At 43.0% G+C, this 17455-nt stretch overlaps 1 protein-coding gene and 2 long non-coding RNA genes across 6 annotated transcripts in view; 1 reads left to right on the forward strand and 2 right to left on the reverse strand.

Moving 5' to 3' along the window:
* The window catches only part of RPAP2 (RNA polymerase II associated protein 2), a 53475-nt gene extending 45852 nt beyond the window's left edge, over nucleotides 1-7623 (forward strand). For 2 of the 4 annotated variants that reach the window (XM_081194037.1, XM_081194035.1), the window contains exons 12-13: nucleotides 5356-5505; nucleotides 6895-7623. In XM_081194037.1, the coding sequence (XP_081050163.1) occupies nucleotides 5356-5505; nucleotide 6895 (151 nt within the window). In that variant the 3' untranslated portion in view covers nucleotides 6896-7623. The other 2 variants (XR_014008110.1, XM_081194036.1) reach the window with 2 other exon arrangements.
* Nucleotides 1-17455, reverse strand: part of LOC308586948 — a 562568-nt gene that overhangs the window by 519387 nt on the left and 25726 nt on the right. The window lies entirely within an intron of this gene.
* The window catches only part of LOC308586955, a 29946-nt gene continuing 19973 nt past the window's right edge, over nucleotides 7483-17455 (reverse strand). The window contains exon 2 of the long non-coding RNA XR_014008169.1: nucleotides 7483-8013. This is a non-coding gene — a long non-coding RNA (uncharacterized lncRNA). The remainder of the gene's footprint in view (nucleotides 8014-17455) is intronic.

Consider the following 17455-nt stretch of genomic DNA (forward strand, 5'->3'; position numbering starts at 1 on the left):
TATAATCACATTCCATTAAATATTTAGCTTTGAAAAAACAAAGTCATGATATTTGCTAACTAGCCTGGCATTGTAGGACTGCTAGAGCTCATTGGATGGGGCAAAGCCGTACACTAGCTTCCCAGCAAGTGGGTCTCTGTGGTTTACTGGGAGGGAGCTGGCGAGGCAGGAGGAAAGGTCAGTACGTTGCGCAGGATAGACTAGGCTGGCGCGTTTGCACGGCAAGGACCTCCCTGCCACCTCTGAGGAACAGTAACCCACTTGCCAGGAAGTTCACTTAGTATTTCCACCCCACTGGACGAGACACTCCTGCTTGCAGTCCTAGCTGCACCTGTGTCTTCTTGAATTTATTTGGACTTGCACCTGAAGAAATTGATATAAGATTGTGCTACATGGCAGCAGTAATGATGATGATGATAGTAGTAGTAGTACCCCACCCATCTGGCTAGGCTTCCCCAGCCACTCTGGGTGGCTTCCAGCAGAATATAAAAAACATAATAAAACGTCAAACGTCAAAAACTTCCCGATACAGAGCTGCCTTCAGGTGTCTTCTAAAAATTGTGTCGTTCTTTATCTCCTTGACATCTGATGGGAGGGTGTTCCACAGGGAGGGTGCTACTACCCAGAAGGCCCTCTGCCTGATTCCCTGCAACTTCACCTCTCACAGTGAGGGAATCACCAGAAGGCCCTCGGTGCTGGATCTCAGTGACAGGGCTGAACGATGGGGGTGGAGACGTTCCTTCAGGTATACAGGGCCAAGACTGTTTAGGGCTTTAAAGGTCAGCACCAGCACTTTGAATTGTGCTCAGAAACATCCTGGAGCCAGTGAAAGTCCATTATGACCGGTGTTATATGGACCCGGCGGCCACTGCCAGTCACAAGTCTAGCTGCCACATTCTGGATCTTTCTCGTACTTTGAATGATAGAATTGTAGAGTTGGAAGGGACCCTACGGACATCTAGTCCGACCGCCTGCAATGCAGGAATATGCAGCTGTCCCATATGGGGATCAAACCTGTAACCTGGGCATTACCAGCGCCATTCTCGAAGCAACTGAGCTATCTTACCTAGGAGTAAGTCCCACTGAGCCCTCACTGTAACACTAAGTTGAACTGTGGCTTGGCTTCTGTTAGCACTGCAGGAGTGGACAAGGGGCAATGTGTCCGTGATTTTCATCCTATGCTACCGTCACTCTATTCCTGTCTTGGGGAAGGCTACAGTCCTATACACATTTACCTGGGACATCCTTTGCTGATCAACGGGGCATACTTCACTGTATGTATATCAGTTGCTTTTATGATATCAGGACAAATCCAGTAATTGCAGTATAATCTGAGGGTTGGACTGAGCAATGTGTATTCAATTCTGCACGGATGTAGTCTGGTACATCGGTGTTAGTGAAAATAACCTTTGCTGCAAAACGTCTACAAGATTTACTTTCAGGTTTAAAAAAAGGGGGGGGAGAATTAAAATATTCTAATACTAGAGTACTTGAGTGCATATTATTACCGCACTGGCAGATTCTGCTTACAGGGAAAGTATTTTATAAAAAGCTAGGGATTTATCATTTCTTCATTTTGTTAGGGAAGAGGGAGAATTGCAAATGCTGTCCATGTTAACCAGCTGTCGCTTAATAGCTTGCTTAATAGTAGCCCGGTGCTGCTGCTTGTCTTAACATGAGTTTTCACTCAGCTTTTTCTTGTGTAGCATCTGTGGAGTAGGCAGCTTAATAGGAGTCTGTCGTATGGATGTACTCCTGACACTCTAGCTTTTTCTTAGCTTTGCCAAGGCCTATTTGCCATATGCTGGATGGAAGGGTATCAAGGCTGCACTGCTTTCTCGTCTGTGATCTGATGCATGGTACATTTTTTGTTCTTTAGTGCAAACCCAGCACTTGGTTTCTCTGCGTAGGTGGCCGCCTGTAGGCAAACCTTGAATTATTGCCTTACTACTTAGAAGTAATTGCGGAGTGGGGTGGGGGAGTTAGATGATTGCAAAGGGAAAGGGAGAGACATTTCTTAAAGCCAAGGTCGCAACATGCTAGCTCAGTTAGCTTTCTGCCCCCACTGCCCTATAGCGGGGCGGGGGGGGGGGGGACGGGACTTTAGCATTGGCATGTTGCAGAGAATTCTGGAGAGCCATTTAGGATGCCCACTCAGTTCTTGATGAGGAGCTGCCCCTTGGCGTCACGTGAACTGAAGGTGTGCCCTAGGGCATTCCCATGAATCCTCTGTGATTGCACATTACAGTGGAGATTCAGTAGAGGGGGCCGTCTCAGGTCCAGGGACCAAAGCTGGCCTCTCTGTATAGGTTTCAGGACTTTGCCTGGTCTACACTGCCTTCTCAGCCACAACCATTCTGCCCAGGCCACATTCCTCACTGACTCAACTTCACACCCCAATTTTTTTTGCCAGAATGTGTCCTTGAATTTTTACATGGCTTCTTACTTGCCTGGATGGAGGACAGTGTCTGGAGCAGATCAGCAATAACTCACACGGCTTCAGGGAGCTGTTTATTCAAAGAAACCAGTAAGCTCAGGAGGCCAGGCCTAGGGAGCACAGCAACTCTTCCTGGTGGAACTTGCCCCTATGAGGCAGTTGCAAGGACTGAAGGTCCTCGCTTTCCCACAGCTCCCTAAGGCTCCTCTTACCCTGGTTCCTTCCCAAGCAGTCTGAGGCTCTTTTGTCTTGTCTGTCTTTGCTCTGCTCTCTTCATACCTCTTCAGGTTCTGGGGGACATGGGGAAGGGGAGCTTATCACAGCAGGAAGGGAAGACCTCCTGGCTTCCTCACCAACCTGACACATTGCTACCTCTTGGCCCCCTTTTTCTCCGCCTCTGCCGCTGATTCTGGACTGCTCTCTGCCACAGCCTCTTCCTGCTCACTAAACCCCATTGCCTCTTCAGCTTCTGACACCCCCTCCTCCTCCCAGTCTGTTCCCTCTTCTACTTCTGACCACTCATCGTTGTCCCACCAGCAATCCCCTGGCTCTGAGTCTTCTCCCTTTGGGGGTCCCCTGGGGGTTCCCTAGCTGGTGCCTCCCACCACTCCTCTGCATCCAGCCAGCCCATGACAGATAGAGAGAGGTGCCCTAGTGTGTCTAGAAAGTAGCCTAGCAGGCAAAGGTAACATTTACACCCACTGCACCATCTGCTTTTGCCTCTGGCCCTGCCTGTCACTTTCATGTGGCCCCCAGAAGGTTAACCAGCAAGGAATGTGGCCCTCAGTCTGAAGAAAGGTTCCCTATCCCCGATTTCCTACCTTTCATTCAAGGAGCTTAAGTCACTGTACATGGTTTTCTTCCCACCCCCATGTTATCCTCACAGCCACCTTGTAAGGCAGGTGTGGCTGCCTTTGAGTGGGCCAAGGTCACCCAGTAAGCTTTGTGGACTTCAACTTGGGTCCCACCCACTCAGTCCAACATTCTTAAGCTCCACGCCAGCCTGGTTCTTCCAAGTAAGCTTATCCATTGCTGATCTCCCAGTTGAGAAATTCCTGCCAAGCTTCTGAAGAACCCCCCGAGTTCCCTCAAACACAGTTTGAAAACCACTTCCCTTTGGTGTCGTGGTCTCTGCCAACATGGGCAAAGCTTGCTGCTGAAAGGGAGGTGCCTGAATAAACAAGCTACTAGTTAGGGAGGGGGGAAAGTTTTGGAGGGCTGCTCTGAACCTTCAGGGTCTGCGAAAGTGGCTTCATGGACAAAGCATTGCAGATGCCTCTGATCACTCGGGGTGCTGTTAGTCCAATTGCTGTTGTGTTGGGATTTTTTAAACTTTAGAATTGAGGTGCATATGAAATGATGAAAACCCTTAACTTGCTGGCAGCTTTACCGTTCTGTGTTCACATGTGACAGACTGGTTTTTCTTCTTACGGACTGACATTTTACCTCCTGAGTTCAACACCTTTTTTAAAAAAAAAAAAGCCACACACACGTACAGTGCTGTTAAGGGAGGAAATCAGCAGTGGTCTTTTAAAACAGTAACAAGATTTTCTTCTTGTCATTCCGAGCTTCATAAAATGACATCTTGAGCTGCTTATCTGTTGGTCTGACTGTTGCTTCTTGCTAAGGCTTTTCCAAAGCCTGATTTGGGATGCTTCAAGGAGCCAAGGCACAACTAAGAAAATGCACTGCTCTGATTGCCTCTCCCCATTGATCTGCCATTTCTGAGAGTTATTATATCCATATTTTATGTGCCCACAGGCAGTGGGTAAAGTTAAATTAAATAACCATCTGAAAGGCCTCTGTGGGGAAGTTTCCTGGCGTTTTGTAGAAATCATGAAACGTAACAAGGCAAGTTCAGTATATTTACCAAAACAAACAAACACATACACAGCTTATAGAATCGTAGAATTGAAGAGTTGGAAGGAACCATGAGCTTCATCTAGTTCTACCCCGTTATGCAGGAATCTCAACTAAAACATCCATGACAGATGGCCATCCAACCTACCGTATTTTTCGCTCCATAAGGCGCACCGGACCATAAGGCACACCTAGCTTTTAGAGGGGGAAATCAAGAAACAGGCTTCAGCGAAAGCAACACGAAGCCTCCGGAGCGCGGAGAGAGCGCTCCCTCTGCGCTTCGGAGGCTTCCCGTTGCTATTGCTGAAGCCAAGGAGGCTGCATTCCCTCCATAGGATGCACACACATTTCCCCTTAATTTTTGGAGGGGGAAAAGTGCGTCCTATAAAGTGAAAAATGCAGTAACTGGCCTATAATTTCTGACCACCACCCAATCCCTTCTTTCTTACAGTGACCACTTTCAAATCCTATGATACAGAGGCCGATTTTAGTGACAAGTTGTATATTTTTGATGGAACTTAAGCAGTTTCACATTTGAGTTCTAAGAACTCTTCAACAGATACTCTCCAGACCCTTGCTGGTCAATAAGACCTCAAACTTGTCACAAATATTTGTCATTCATCAGGCTCCCTTCCTGGAAGAATCAGTTCAGGCACAAGTATCAGCCCTATGTCTTCTGCGGTGAAGACAGATGCAAAGATGCATATCCTTGTGTGTTATCTGGGTCCACTGTGCACAATTATTGCCCATGACTTCCTAAGCGCAAAAGGTTGCATGAGTCTTCTGTATTGGGACCTTGGTTTCAAATATCATATCCTAATGAATAGTCCTGAAGCATTATGTGTGTTGCACTGACTTGCGTCTGGAATTCCCCCTGGATGTGCTTCTGCCGGTTTAGTAATTGTATTTGGCAAACGATATATTTGATGTTTAATAATTACTGGACTTTATTACAGTTTCCTCTGGGTTATATGAAAAGGACTGTTTTCTCCCCTCTCTCACACCCTATTCGGAACTGTAAATATGTATATTTTTAAATATTCAACATTGTGTTTCAGGTTGTCGCAAAACATTCCCGTCTTTGCAAGTTCCCAGCACAGCCAAGGATATTCGCAGTTCCTGGCTACTTTGCTTGAAGAATTACACTTCAAAAATGAAGATTTTGAAAGTTTAACAAGAATATTCAGAAGCGATAGTCTTCCATACTGGTAAGTTCTTCTTTCATTCGTGCCCCATCTGCCACAACTTCATCTTGTCTATGAGTGGAACCCAGCTGGTTCCATGTGATGACAGAAGGGGATACTTTTGCTAATGGAGGGATAGAGGTGATTTTTGCTCCACGGAGGGAACATCCAGAGCAGGGTAGAAGGTTGTATTCAGGCTTGCAGTAAGAAGAGCAAATTGGCAAACAAAACAAAAAAAAAAACACCCATCCCAAAACCTTCCTCCCCCTGCTCTTCTGTAAGTGTTTGCAGGATCCAAACCCTTCCATAAGCACAAAGATCTCAGTTGGATTCCACCCAGTGTCATTAAAAATAAAAGCACACCGGTTGCATTGGAGGGGTGAGAGGAGGAGTTGATGGGGAAATGACTGGGACCGAAAGATAAGATTATTGCTTATCAAGATGGTTCCATTTGTCTCTTTAACCTTGTGTGATCACTAAACACATTTAATAAACACCGCTTTGGAATGAGTTAGCAAAAGCCTTCAATTTAAGGCAGAGCACCACTCTGGTCAGTGCTTGTTTGGCCCCAGCCAAAGCATTCCGTTCAGTTACATGTTACCACATTGTAGGAAGGATGTGGACAAGCCAGAGGAGATTGAGAGGACAGGAGCGAGGTGATAAAAAGGTTTTAAAACAGAAGATGCATGAAGCAAGATTGATAGGGCCCAAGTATGTACATATTCAGGCCACAAAAAGCTGATTTGGCAGGAAGCCAAGATTGCAAAAAACCCAAATTGCACACACACACGCGCGCGCACACACACTCACTCTTATTTATTTTTGCAAACGGCTCTTTCCACTGACACTGAGGGAAGTAGGTTAGCACCACAAGCCTATATGTAGTTTCCCTCTGGTAGATTCCAATTGAAGGGAAACAAATGATTTGTGTAATTTCTCCCTCATTCCAGAGGCATGACGGAGGAAAGGGAGGCCTTTGATGTTCCTCTCCTGGCCTGCCCCAGTAAGGTGTATTTTTGGCCCCTCCAACATCACAGCTCCATCTTCATGGGAGCACCAGCTGTTAACTTTTCTTCGGCATCCTGAAAGCAGCTTGCAAGTTCAGATCTCCCTCTCAGAAGATGTCTTTCTCCGCCCTTGGACATTGTTATCATTTAACATAATTCAGTATTTATTTACTGTTTTCTGTTTCCATGTATAGATGAACTTTTTCACACAGTTAGGGCTTGATACTTTTGGGACATTACAGATTAAGAGGGATTTTTATATTTTAGAGTTCATATCAAATGCCACTGAATCAGATGGCATTCAGTGGATTAAGCATATCACTGAAAATGAAACTGTAATACAGTAGGTTTGATAATGATGCTTTCATGATATCGATGGAACTTTTCCTTGTTCTTTTATCTGCAGAATAAGTTGACCATCATGCGCTTCTTTTTCTATGCTGAAATTGGATCAAGATGTGAAGTGACACTGCCAAACAAATTAAATTAAGTACACCAAATGGGGAAAACAACAAAAATAAAACCTCATTGGTCGAGTTTGTATGAAACAGTGATATGAACGAAGGCTGATCTGTAATTCACCATTGAGTTTAACACAACCATTGAAAACATCAAGCGAAACCGAAGCTCTTGTAGATGAATATTTTTCATCTTTTTCATTTCTTCAGATAAGTGGGCTACGCTAAGATTTGGACACCGACCAATCATCTTTCCAGGTCTTTCACTATTTTCATCAAGTTGCCCTAATGGAGGGGTGGCTGTCCATATCCTATTGGACTTCGCCTTCTATTAGCCACAGCCATCATGTCCTTTGTTCAGGGATTATGGGAGTTGTAGTCCACCAACATTTGGAGGGCAAAAGGTTCTTCATCACTATACTGGAACACCAACATTTTGTGTGTGTGGCCGTGTGCCATTAACTTCCTAAGGAAATTGTGTCATTCAGCATTTCTGAAAAGTTAAAGCAAATCTAAGGTGCAATTCTTTGATCCCCCCCCCCCGAAAGAAGTGCCTTAGTAAAGTATATCAAAGAAACATAATCTGAATTGGCATTGCAGTAGTCACAAAATAATATAACATCCTATGGTTATTATGATATGGAACTTCTTAATAAAGTGCTTATTTTGCTTATTTACTTAATTGTTTGATTTCTATCCCACCTTTCTTTCAAGGAGTTCCAGAGAAGATCCATGGTTCTTCTCCTCTCATTTTATTTATTGGAGTACTTTCTCACCAAGCACCCTATCAGACTTCGTTTTGCTCTACGATGGTACTGTACTGTGGAGGTTTCCATCCTCAGCTTTTAAGATTGCATTACAAAATCCCTGATTGCATCTTCAGAAACCAGAGAGCGCCCGTTCCTTTCCACAATTACGTTCCACGTAGCGTATTGCCTTTACAGTATCTGCAGTTAGGTCAGCTGCTTGGCAGCCTACTTTGCCAGCACAATCCTGCTCCTCCTTCCAAATGTGTTTTGAGGGGCATCCACAGAAGGGGGTCTGAGCCTGAGTGCGCTGGGCAGGATCTATAAAAGAGCAAAATAATATTGTTGTTTTTGTCAACTCCCAAGCCCTTTCTTTTCACCAGCTCTTTATTTTTACATTTCCTGTCAGCTTAGCAGCATGATTTTTACAGGTTTATTTTGGGCTCAGTGCTTAGTCTTCTACAACCATTTGAGCTTACATTTTTTTAAAAAAAGTGTTAGTCTTGTAATCTTTTAAGAGGATGTATTTTTATCTGAATAATAAATCCATTTAACACACACACACCCAATTTCAACTTGTTAATTGCTGGAACTCTTAACTTGACTGCCCTTTTCCATCTCCAGCACGTTTGGTGGATTTTTTGGTGGGGGAGGGGGATACGGGCTTTGTTTTCCCTCCCTTTGCTCATAAGGTGGAGTCGGTCAAGGTGCTATTTTCCTTTACAGTCCTATTATTCAGAAGGCAAATTGAGCCAGGTGAGAGATGCACATTTTTTACTTTGGGGGACAAAGTCCCATTTACTATAAAGATGAGATTGTCTAGCATAGGTGATCTTATTTCTAAGTAGGAAGTGCTGCCATTGGGTATAGGCAGAACATGGAGAATCCTCATGCTTAAAGTATAGATCTTTGGGAGAATCAGCTCTCTAATTTTATAACTTTTTTTTTTAACCAACTTTTCCTGGCTCCCTTGCCCCCTCCCAAGAATTCAGGTAGTCACAGTTTGATATCCCAGGCCCTCCACATAGGGTCAAGGGCTCCCAAGCTTTATGAGTACAGTCGTACCTTGGAAGTCGAACGGAATCCATTCCAGAAGTCTGTTCGACCTCCAAAACATTCAGAAGCCCCGCCGGACATTTGGCTTCCAAAAATAGTTCTCAGACCAGAACAGTCACTTCCAGGTTTGCGGCGTTCAGGAGCCAAAACGTTTGAGAACAGAGTCGCTACCCAGCCTGCGAAGTGAAGCCGCGTCGCCATAAGCGGAGAGCGCCGATTCCTTCCTGAAAAGAAAATTTGGACTGAATTCCCGTGAGTAAGAGCTGGACAATAATCGGGACCCTTTAAAATTTTAGAAATTGGGCTAAAAACGGGGAGATTTAAGCAAAGGAAGTCTGCCTCCCCCCGACTGCATGAAAGTGAAAGCAACGGAACTCTAAACTTGCATCCGTTTAAACCTGCTCTTTGATCATATAAACCGGACATTTAGACCTTTGATCTCCCCTCTAGCAAACAGGGCAGAGGGGAGGTGAATCTGACCAACAACTGCATGATCCATTTGGAGGAAAAAAACCTCTGCTATCTCACCTATTTGAAAGCATGAAACGGTCTGCCTTGTTAGTACACTGAACTGACTTTTTCCTGTGAAGCGAGACTTTGATACAAAGTTTCCACAGTGCCTGATCACTGTATATCATAAGAAACAGTATAAACTGGGCAACTGTGGCAATTTGGAGTTATAAGTTTTTAGCAACATTGACTTTGACTGTGTTAATCTCCTTCTTTTTTACATCTTGGACTGTCTCCTTTGTTTTTGTATTTGGAAATCCTGTTCTATGGCCATTTTGATTTGCTCCCTCTAGAGGATAAAGTAAAACTTGACGGCCTAAGACAGTGGAATTTTCCAAGGGAGAATAATCCCGTGGGAATTGACCTTGACATGAGTGGCCCACAAGAAGAGATAGTTACAAGAGCCAAGATCAAGCAACAACAACAACAACAGCTGCAGCTGCAACAGGCAAAGAAAAGAGGCTCAATTTCAGGCGCAACAGCCGGATCAGCAGGAACAACAGGACAAGACAAAGGAGCAGCCGTCTCTATGGAAGCTGTGACAGAGGCCTTGCTCAAGATAAACCAAACTCTGGAGTCTTTGACAAAACAGACTTCAGAGAACACACAAAAATTAACAGAAATATCAGCAAGATTAAACCAGAATACAGAATCTATAAATAAATTGGTGGAGGAAAACGCCACCACGCGCCAAATTGCCGAAGAGGCAAAAGCCACTGCCGGAGAGACACAGGAGAAATTAGAGCCACTTGCCAAGAAGGTCTATGAGCATGATGCAACTTTGGCCTTGTGGGAGTTACAGAGGAAAGAGAGAAATTTAAAATTAAGACTGATTCCGGAGAATGAAAGAGACAACCTTGTGGAATATTTGACACGGGAGTTTGTGGATTGCTGGGACCTTGAGGAAGACGAATTTAAAATTACGACTGCCTTTAGACTGGGTAAAAAGCAAGATAGAAAGACACCGAGAGACTGTTTGATTACATTCAGATCCAAGGAGGAAAGAGATAAAATATTAGGACTACACTTTGAAAAGGCCTTGCAAATTGGAAATTCAGCTGTACAGATCTTTAAAGACATCCCAAAATACATTTTGGATTTAAGAAACTTCTACAAGGACTTGGTTCTTTTGTTAAAGAAAAATTCTATCCGTTTCAGGTGGGAGTTCCCACAAGGACTGTCATTCGACTATAAGGCAAAGAAAGTGAAAATAAAGACAATTCAAGATAAAGACAAATTTTTGGCAAGATATCAGGAGGACCTACAGAAGGGGACTGTGGACGTACTTGCAGAACAGAGGAGAGCACTGGATATCCTGAATCTCTCGTTTGGACAAAAACCACCACCATCAGAAGAAGAGCAACAACTTGGAGCTGTTGGAGGAGTCTTAAGAAAATAACAAGATGGCTTTGCAATTCCTTAGTTGGAATTGTAATGGACTGAATGGGCCTTTGAAGAGAAGACAAGTATTTCATATTTTGAATAGAGAACAACTGGACTTGATATGTCTACAAGAAACTCACATAACTAGAGCCCACAGGAGATTACTCACAAATAAAAGGCTAGGACAAGAATTTATCTCATCAGACAAAGTTAAGAAGAGAGGAGTGGTAATATATGTGGAGGAGAAATGGGCTCCAAAAATGATATTCAAAGATGAACAAGGGAGATATTTGGCTGTGGAGATACAAGTACAAGGAGAAAAACTTCTAGTTGTTGGAATTTATGCACCAAATGAAGGCAAATCTGACTTCTTTAAGAGACTTCATGAAACTTTGACGGACTATCTGGATTACAATATGATAATCATGGGAGACATGAATGGCGTGGTCTCCACTAATATGGACAAGGCACAAAGACTAACAGTCACTAAAGAAGGGAGACTCCCTAAGACTTTTTTCGAAATGACAGAAAATATGGACTTGATAGACATTTGGAGAACAAGGAACCCTCTGGAGAGAGAGGGAACCTTTTTCTCCCAAGCAATGATGACCTGGACCAGAATTGACCAAATCTGGGTTACTAGTGGACTGGCTCCAAAGATTAAGAAAGTGGAAATCTGCCCAAAAACTTGCTCCGACCATAACGCCGTGAAGATGGAGATGAAACTCACAATAACTGGTCAATTTAGATGGAGAATGAATGACACCCTCTTTCGAGATAAGGAGATTCTCACGAAGGCCCAAAAGACCCTAAAAGACTATTTTGAAATAAATTTGAGGACCGACGTGGAGAAAAGAGTGATCTGGGACGCAAGTAAAGCTGTTATGAGAGGATTTTTGATTCAACAAAATTCAATAAAGAGGAAAAAACAAACTGAGAAAAAAGAGAAGATTTTGGAAATGATAAAGGAAGGAGAGAGGAAATTAAGAACAAAACCAAAGTCTCAGGACATCTTAAGAGAGATCAAGTTATATCAAACACAATATATGGAATTGATGAACCAAGAGATTGAATGGAAGATAAAGCAAATGAAGCAAAAGACTTTTGAATCAGCAAATAAATGTGGTAAACTTTTGGCTTGGCAACTGAAGAAAAGGCAGAAATTAAATACAGTTACAAGCCTAGAGGTGGATGGAAAGAACATATCTAAACCCAATGAAATTAGAAATTGCTTTTTAAGTTATTTTAAAAAACTTTACACTCAAGGCCCGCAAAATGAAGAAGATATAGATAAATTCCTTGGAAGATATGGACTACGAAACATCTCTCATCAAAGTAAGATGGATTTGAACCAGAGAATCTCAGATCAAGAGATAGAGGCTGCCATTCAGAATATGCAATTGGGCAAATCTCCGGGACCAGATGGACTGACTTCCAGATACTACAAATCGCTGAAGGAATGGCTGACTCAACCACTAAGAGAAGTTTGTAATGAGATTCTTGAGGGAAAAAGGGCACCTGAATCGTGGAAAGAGGCATATATTTCACTCATACCAAAGTCAGAGACTGAAAAGACCCAACTTAAGAACTACCGCCCAATATCACTGCTTAATGTGGATTACAAAATTTTTGCAGACATTTTGGCAAAAAGATTTAAAAGAGTCTTGATGGAGAAGATTCATAGAGACCAAGCAGGCTTTCTCCCTAATAGACACCTAGCAGATAATGTAAGGAATGTAATAGACATTTTGGAAAAGCTAGAGGTGAATATAAACACTAAAGCAGTATTGATCTTTGTGGATGCGGAGAAAGCCTTTGATAATATTTCTTGGAGTTTTATGAGGAAGAATCTTCATGGGATGGGGGTAGGCCAGGGTTTTGAGAATGGTATGGCTGCAATATATTCGGAACAAAAAGCTAAACTGATTGTAAATAATGTTGTGACTGAGGAACTTAAGATAGAAAAAGGAACACGACAGGGGTGCCCAATTTCCCCATTACTTTTTATTTCAGTTCTGGAGGTGTTACTGAACATGATAAGAAATGACCAGCAGGTCAAAGGTGTGCAGGTCGGAGCTAAACAGTATAAGTTAAGAGCGTATGCAGATGACCTAGTATTGACTTTGCAAGAGCCAAACACTAGTACGAAAAAGGTCCTAGAAATAATACAACAATTTGGCCAGGTAGCTGGATTTAAGTTGAATAAGCAAAAAACTAAAGTTTTAGGGAAAAATCTAACAGATATGGAAAAGGAGAAATTTCAAGAGGAAACAGGTTTGACTGTGGTCAAGAAGGTGAAATACCTAGGGGTTTATTTAACATCTAAGAATGCGAATTTGTATAAGGACAACTATGAAAAATGTTGGTCAGAAATTAAAAAAGATCTAGAAATATGGTCAAATTTGAAACTGTCAATGTTAGGCCGAATTGCAGTAATTAAAATGAATGTATTGCCTAGAATGTTATTTTTGTTCCAGACCTTGCAGATTCTTGACAAGATGGAATGTTTTAAGAGGTGGCACAAAGACATCTCGAAATTTGTCTGGCAGGGCAAAAAGCCCCGAATTAAATTTAAAATATTGACTGACGCTAAAGAAAGAGGGGGTTTTGCCCTGCCGGACCTAAAATTGTATTATGAGGCAGCAGCTTTTTGCTGGCTGAAAGAATGGATGCTCCTCGAGAACACGGACATCTTGGATCTGGAAGGTTTCAATAATGCTTTCGGTTGGCATGCATATCTTTGGTATGATAAAGTTAACAGCGCCTTTAAAAATCACATTGTTAGAAAAGCATTATTTAATGTTTGGATAAGATATAAAGATCTATTGGAAAATAAAACCCCTAGATGGGTGTCACCAGTGGAGGCTAAAGCAGTGAAGAAACTCAATATGGAGGTCGGATGGCCGAAGTATTGGGAGATCTTAGAACAGGATGGAGATAAATTCAAACTACAAAGTCAGGAGAAATTGAAGCATAAAGTAGAAAATTGGTTCCAATATCGCCAAATAATGGAATTTTTTAAACAGGATAGGAAAATCGGTTTCCAGGTGGAAAAATCAAAACTAGAGACTGAACTGTTAGAACCCAATACTAAGAATTTATCTAGAATGTACAACTTGTTGTTGAAATGGAACACACAGGATGAAACAGTTAAATTGGCTATGATTAAGTGGGCTCAGGATGTTGGACATAACATTATGTCAGCTGACTGGGAATGGTTATGGAACACCGGTATTAAATTTACGGCATGTAATGCCTTAAAGGAAAACATTATGAAGATGGTTTACAGGTGGTACATGACCCCAGTCAAACTGGCAAAAATCTATCATTTGCCCGACAATAAATGTTGGAAGTGTAAAGAGACTGAAGGTACTTTCTATCACCTTTGGTGGACATGCCCGAAGATAAAGGCCTTTTGGGAAATGATCTATAATGAAATGAAAAAGGTACTTAAATGTACCTTTTCTAAAAAACCAGAGGCCTTCCTCTTGGGCATTGTCGGCCAATTGGTGACAAAGAAAGATAGAACTTTCTTTATGTATGCCACAACAGCAGCAAGAATACTTATCGCAAAGTATTGGAAGACACAAGATTTACCCACTCTGGAAGAATGGCAGATGAAAGTGATGGACTATATGACACTGGCCGAGATGACAGGCAGAATCCGTGATCAACGAAAAGAGACGGTGGAAGAAGAATGGAGAAAATTTAAAAGTTATCTTAAGGACTACTATAAACTTAATGAATGCTAAAATGTTGTGGTTTCCAGAAGCAAAAGGGTACAGGGATACAAGGTTAGACTATAAAAGAGACTAAGATGACAGAGATTAGAAAGTAACAACTGGGAGTTGCTTGTTGAATTATGGACATTGGGATGCAGAGAGGGGGGGTATGGGGAAGTTCAAGAAAAGAGGTTTATGAAAATATGTTTGAAACTATACATGTATGTCTGTCACTTTTTGTGTTTGTTTGTTTTTCTTAAAAATGTTGTAAAACCAATAAAAATTTTATAAAAAAAAAAAAAAAACAAAACGTTTGAGAACAAAGCTGTTTGGAAACCAAGGTATGACTGTACAAGGATTGCTTTTTAACTTCAAAAAGGTTTGCAGACACATAACCCCATTCCAATGCTAATTTTTATGATTTTCAGCTCTGTTAACAGGGGAAAGTAATGCTATCTTGACTTCTTCCTTCGATTAGGGTACTATGGGCTTTTTCCCCAGCCAGAATTCACCGGAACCCATTTCTGGCACCTCTCAGGTGGGCGCCACTGCCGCCATAACCTATTTTTCTAGAAAAAATAGCACTGGGCACAAGACTAAAAAAATGTTCTCCGATTCCGCCTACTTTTCTTTCCCTAGTTCCCATCTCAGTTTGCCATGTCTTTTGTAAGGAAGGTAGGCTCGAATGAAGAAGACACAAAAGAAGAAGAAACTGGGGGGTAACAGAAAAAGGGTGAGAAGAAACAGATGGCGGGGGGAGGACAGTTTATAGGTGCAAAGAGATGTACAAGAGTTGTGTAAAGAAAAGGGGGGGTTAATTGGGATGGGGATTTCCTTCCAACGAGGCTGTTCAGATGAAGTCAGTACAAATGGGGGAGGCTGGGACCTCCTGAGTGAAGCACTTGGAAGCCACTCAGAAAAGCTAGAATAAACCTAAGCAAGTACAGTAGTACCTTGGTTGTTGAACTTAATCCGCTCCCGGAGTCAGTTTGACTCCTGGAACCATTCGGAAACCAAGGCGCAGCTTCCGATTGGCTGCTGGAGCTTCCTGCACCCAGCTGCGGAAGCCACATTGGACATTCGGCTTCCAAAGAACATCCACTTCTGGATTTTCGGCTTTCGGGAGCCAAAATGTATGAGAGCCAAGGCATTCAAGAACCAAGGTACGACTGTATTGCAGACTTATGCATATATTGTATTTTTTGCTCTATAAAACTCGCTTTTTCCCTCCTAAAAAGTAAGGGGAAATGTGTGTGTGTCTTATGGAGTGAATGCAGGCTGCGCAGCTATCCCAGAAGCCAGAACAGCAAGAGGGATTGCTGCTTTCACTGCGCAGCGATCCCTCTTGCCGTTCTGGCTTCTGAGATTCAGAATATTTTTTTTCTTGTTTTCCTCCTCCAAAAACTAGGTGCGTCTTGTGGTCTGGTGCGTCTTATAGAGCAAAAAATATGGTATGTATAATTGGTGCACTTTATTTTAGTTGTAACTTTTATATTTTGTTAGTTTCAGAATTTATCGTTTCTACTATTGTAATAATAATAACAATAATAGAGATTTGTGGTTCCCCTCAGTCTTAAAAAGTGTTCCTCCATGTTCCTTCAGCTGCGGCTGTGCTCTGACCTTTCCATGAACCAAGATGAAGCAGAGCTTTCCAACCCAACCCTCCTGCTGACAACACTAAAAGCTGCACTGATTCGCTCAGAATAGTCGCGGGGAGAACTTAACTAAACCTCTCTCCCAAAATGCATCTCTGTAGATAGCCGTGGCAGTAGCCTCTTGAATGAAGCAGCTGGGGAGAATTTTGCCCATTCCCGATGTGGCGATGCATCGCTCACAGACAGACACACGCTAGCATGCCTGCAGATGAGCTGGGCTGGAATCCAACTGAGCCGCTGCGTGAGCGCAACAACTTTCACTCTTGCAACAGAATGTCCCCTCCCTTTCCTCCCACCAGCCAACATGTCCCTTGCATGCACACACCCACACCATTCCTCCAGGAGGGGGGAATCCTCCTTCTGGGGGTGCTGGAGGGAAGGGGGAAATTTCCCTTGTGTGAGCAGAAATCATTTTAGCAAACGAGGGCTGGATGGATTCAGCCCTGTTTTGATACACTTCTGTACAGCCCAAATCTTCTAGGTAAGGTAAACCATTAGGTCCAGTCATGACCGACTCTGGGGTTGCGGCGCTCATCTCGCTTTACTGGCCGAGGGAGCCAGCGTACAGCTTCCGGATCATGTGGCCAGCATGACTAAGCCGCTTCTGGTGAACCAGAGCAGCGCACGGAAACGCCGTTTACCTTCCCGCCGGAGCGGTACCTATTTATCTACTTGCACTTTGACGTGCTTTCGAACTGCTGGGTTGGCAGGAGCAGGGACTGAGCAACGGGAGCTCACCCCATCATGGGGATTCAAACCGCCGACCTTCTGATTGGCAAGTCCTAGGCTCTGTGGCCACAGTGCCACCTGCGTCCCTAATGGACAAAGTTCAATACAATCGACGGCCCTAAAAACCAACCGCACATGAAGGCACCAGCAGCACAAAATAAAAGCTAGCTTTGAACCACATGGCAGCATTCAGTGGGCAGGGTGCCGTTCAAAACTAGCAAGGGAAGGCAAAAAATAGTTTGAAAACTGGAAAGCGTTGGATATTTAATAACTTGGGAGAAGAGAAACGTATTCATCTGATGCTGAAAAACTTATAATATGGGTGCCAGGGGAACTTCTCTGGGGAGAGCAACTGGTACACCTCTTCCAAGAAGGGCTTTTCCTGAGCCCTTTTTTCCTGCCCCACCTCATTAGGCAGCAGAATCTGGATAATGTCCTCCAATGAAGATCTTATGGTCTATGCAGATGCCTCCTCTGATATGTGATACAGTCCCATGGGTTTCTTGTATATTTAATTGCTTGGGTGTGAATATAAATGGAAGTCAAAATGGGCAAGCTCCAAGCAGAAGTCAGTTGCACCAACTAGCGTTCTTTGAAATCAGGACTCTGGGGTACAACATTTTACACCAGTGTAATGTAATGTAATGTAATGCAATGTAATGTAATGTAATGTAATGTAATGTAATGTAATGTAATGTAATGTTTTAG

Source organism: Podarcis bocagei, assembly GCF_964188305.1.
Source record: "Podarcis bocagei genome assembly, chromosome: 5".
Classification (NCBI taxonomy): Eukaryota; Metazoa; Chordata; class Lepidosauria; order Squamata; family Lacertidae; genus Podarcis; species Podarcis bocagei.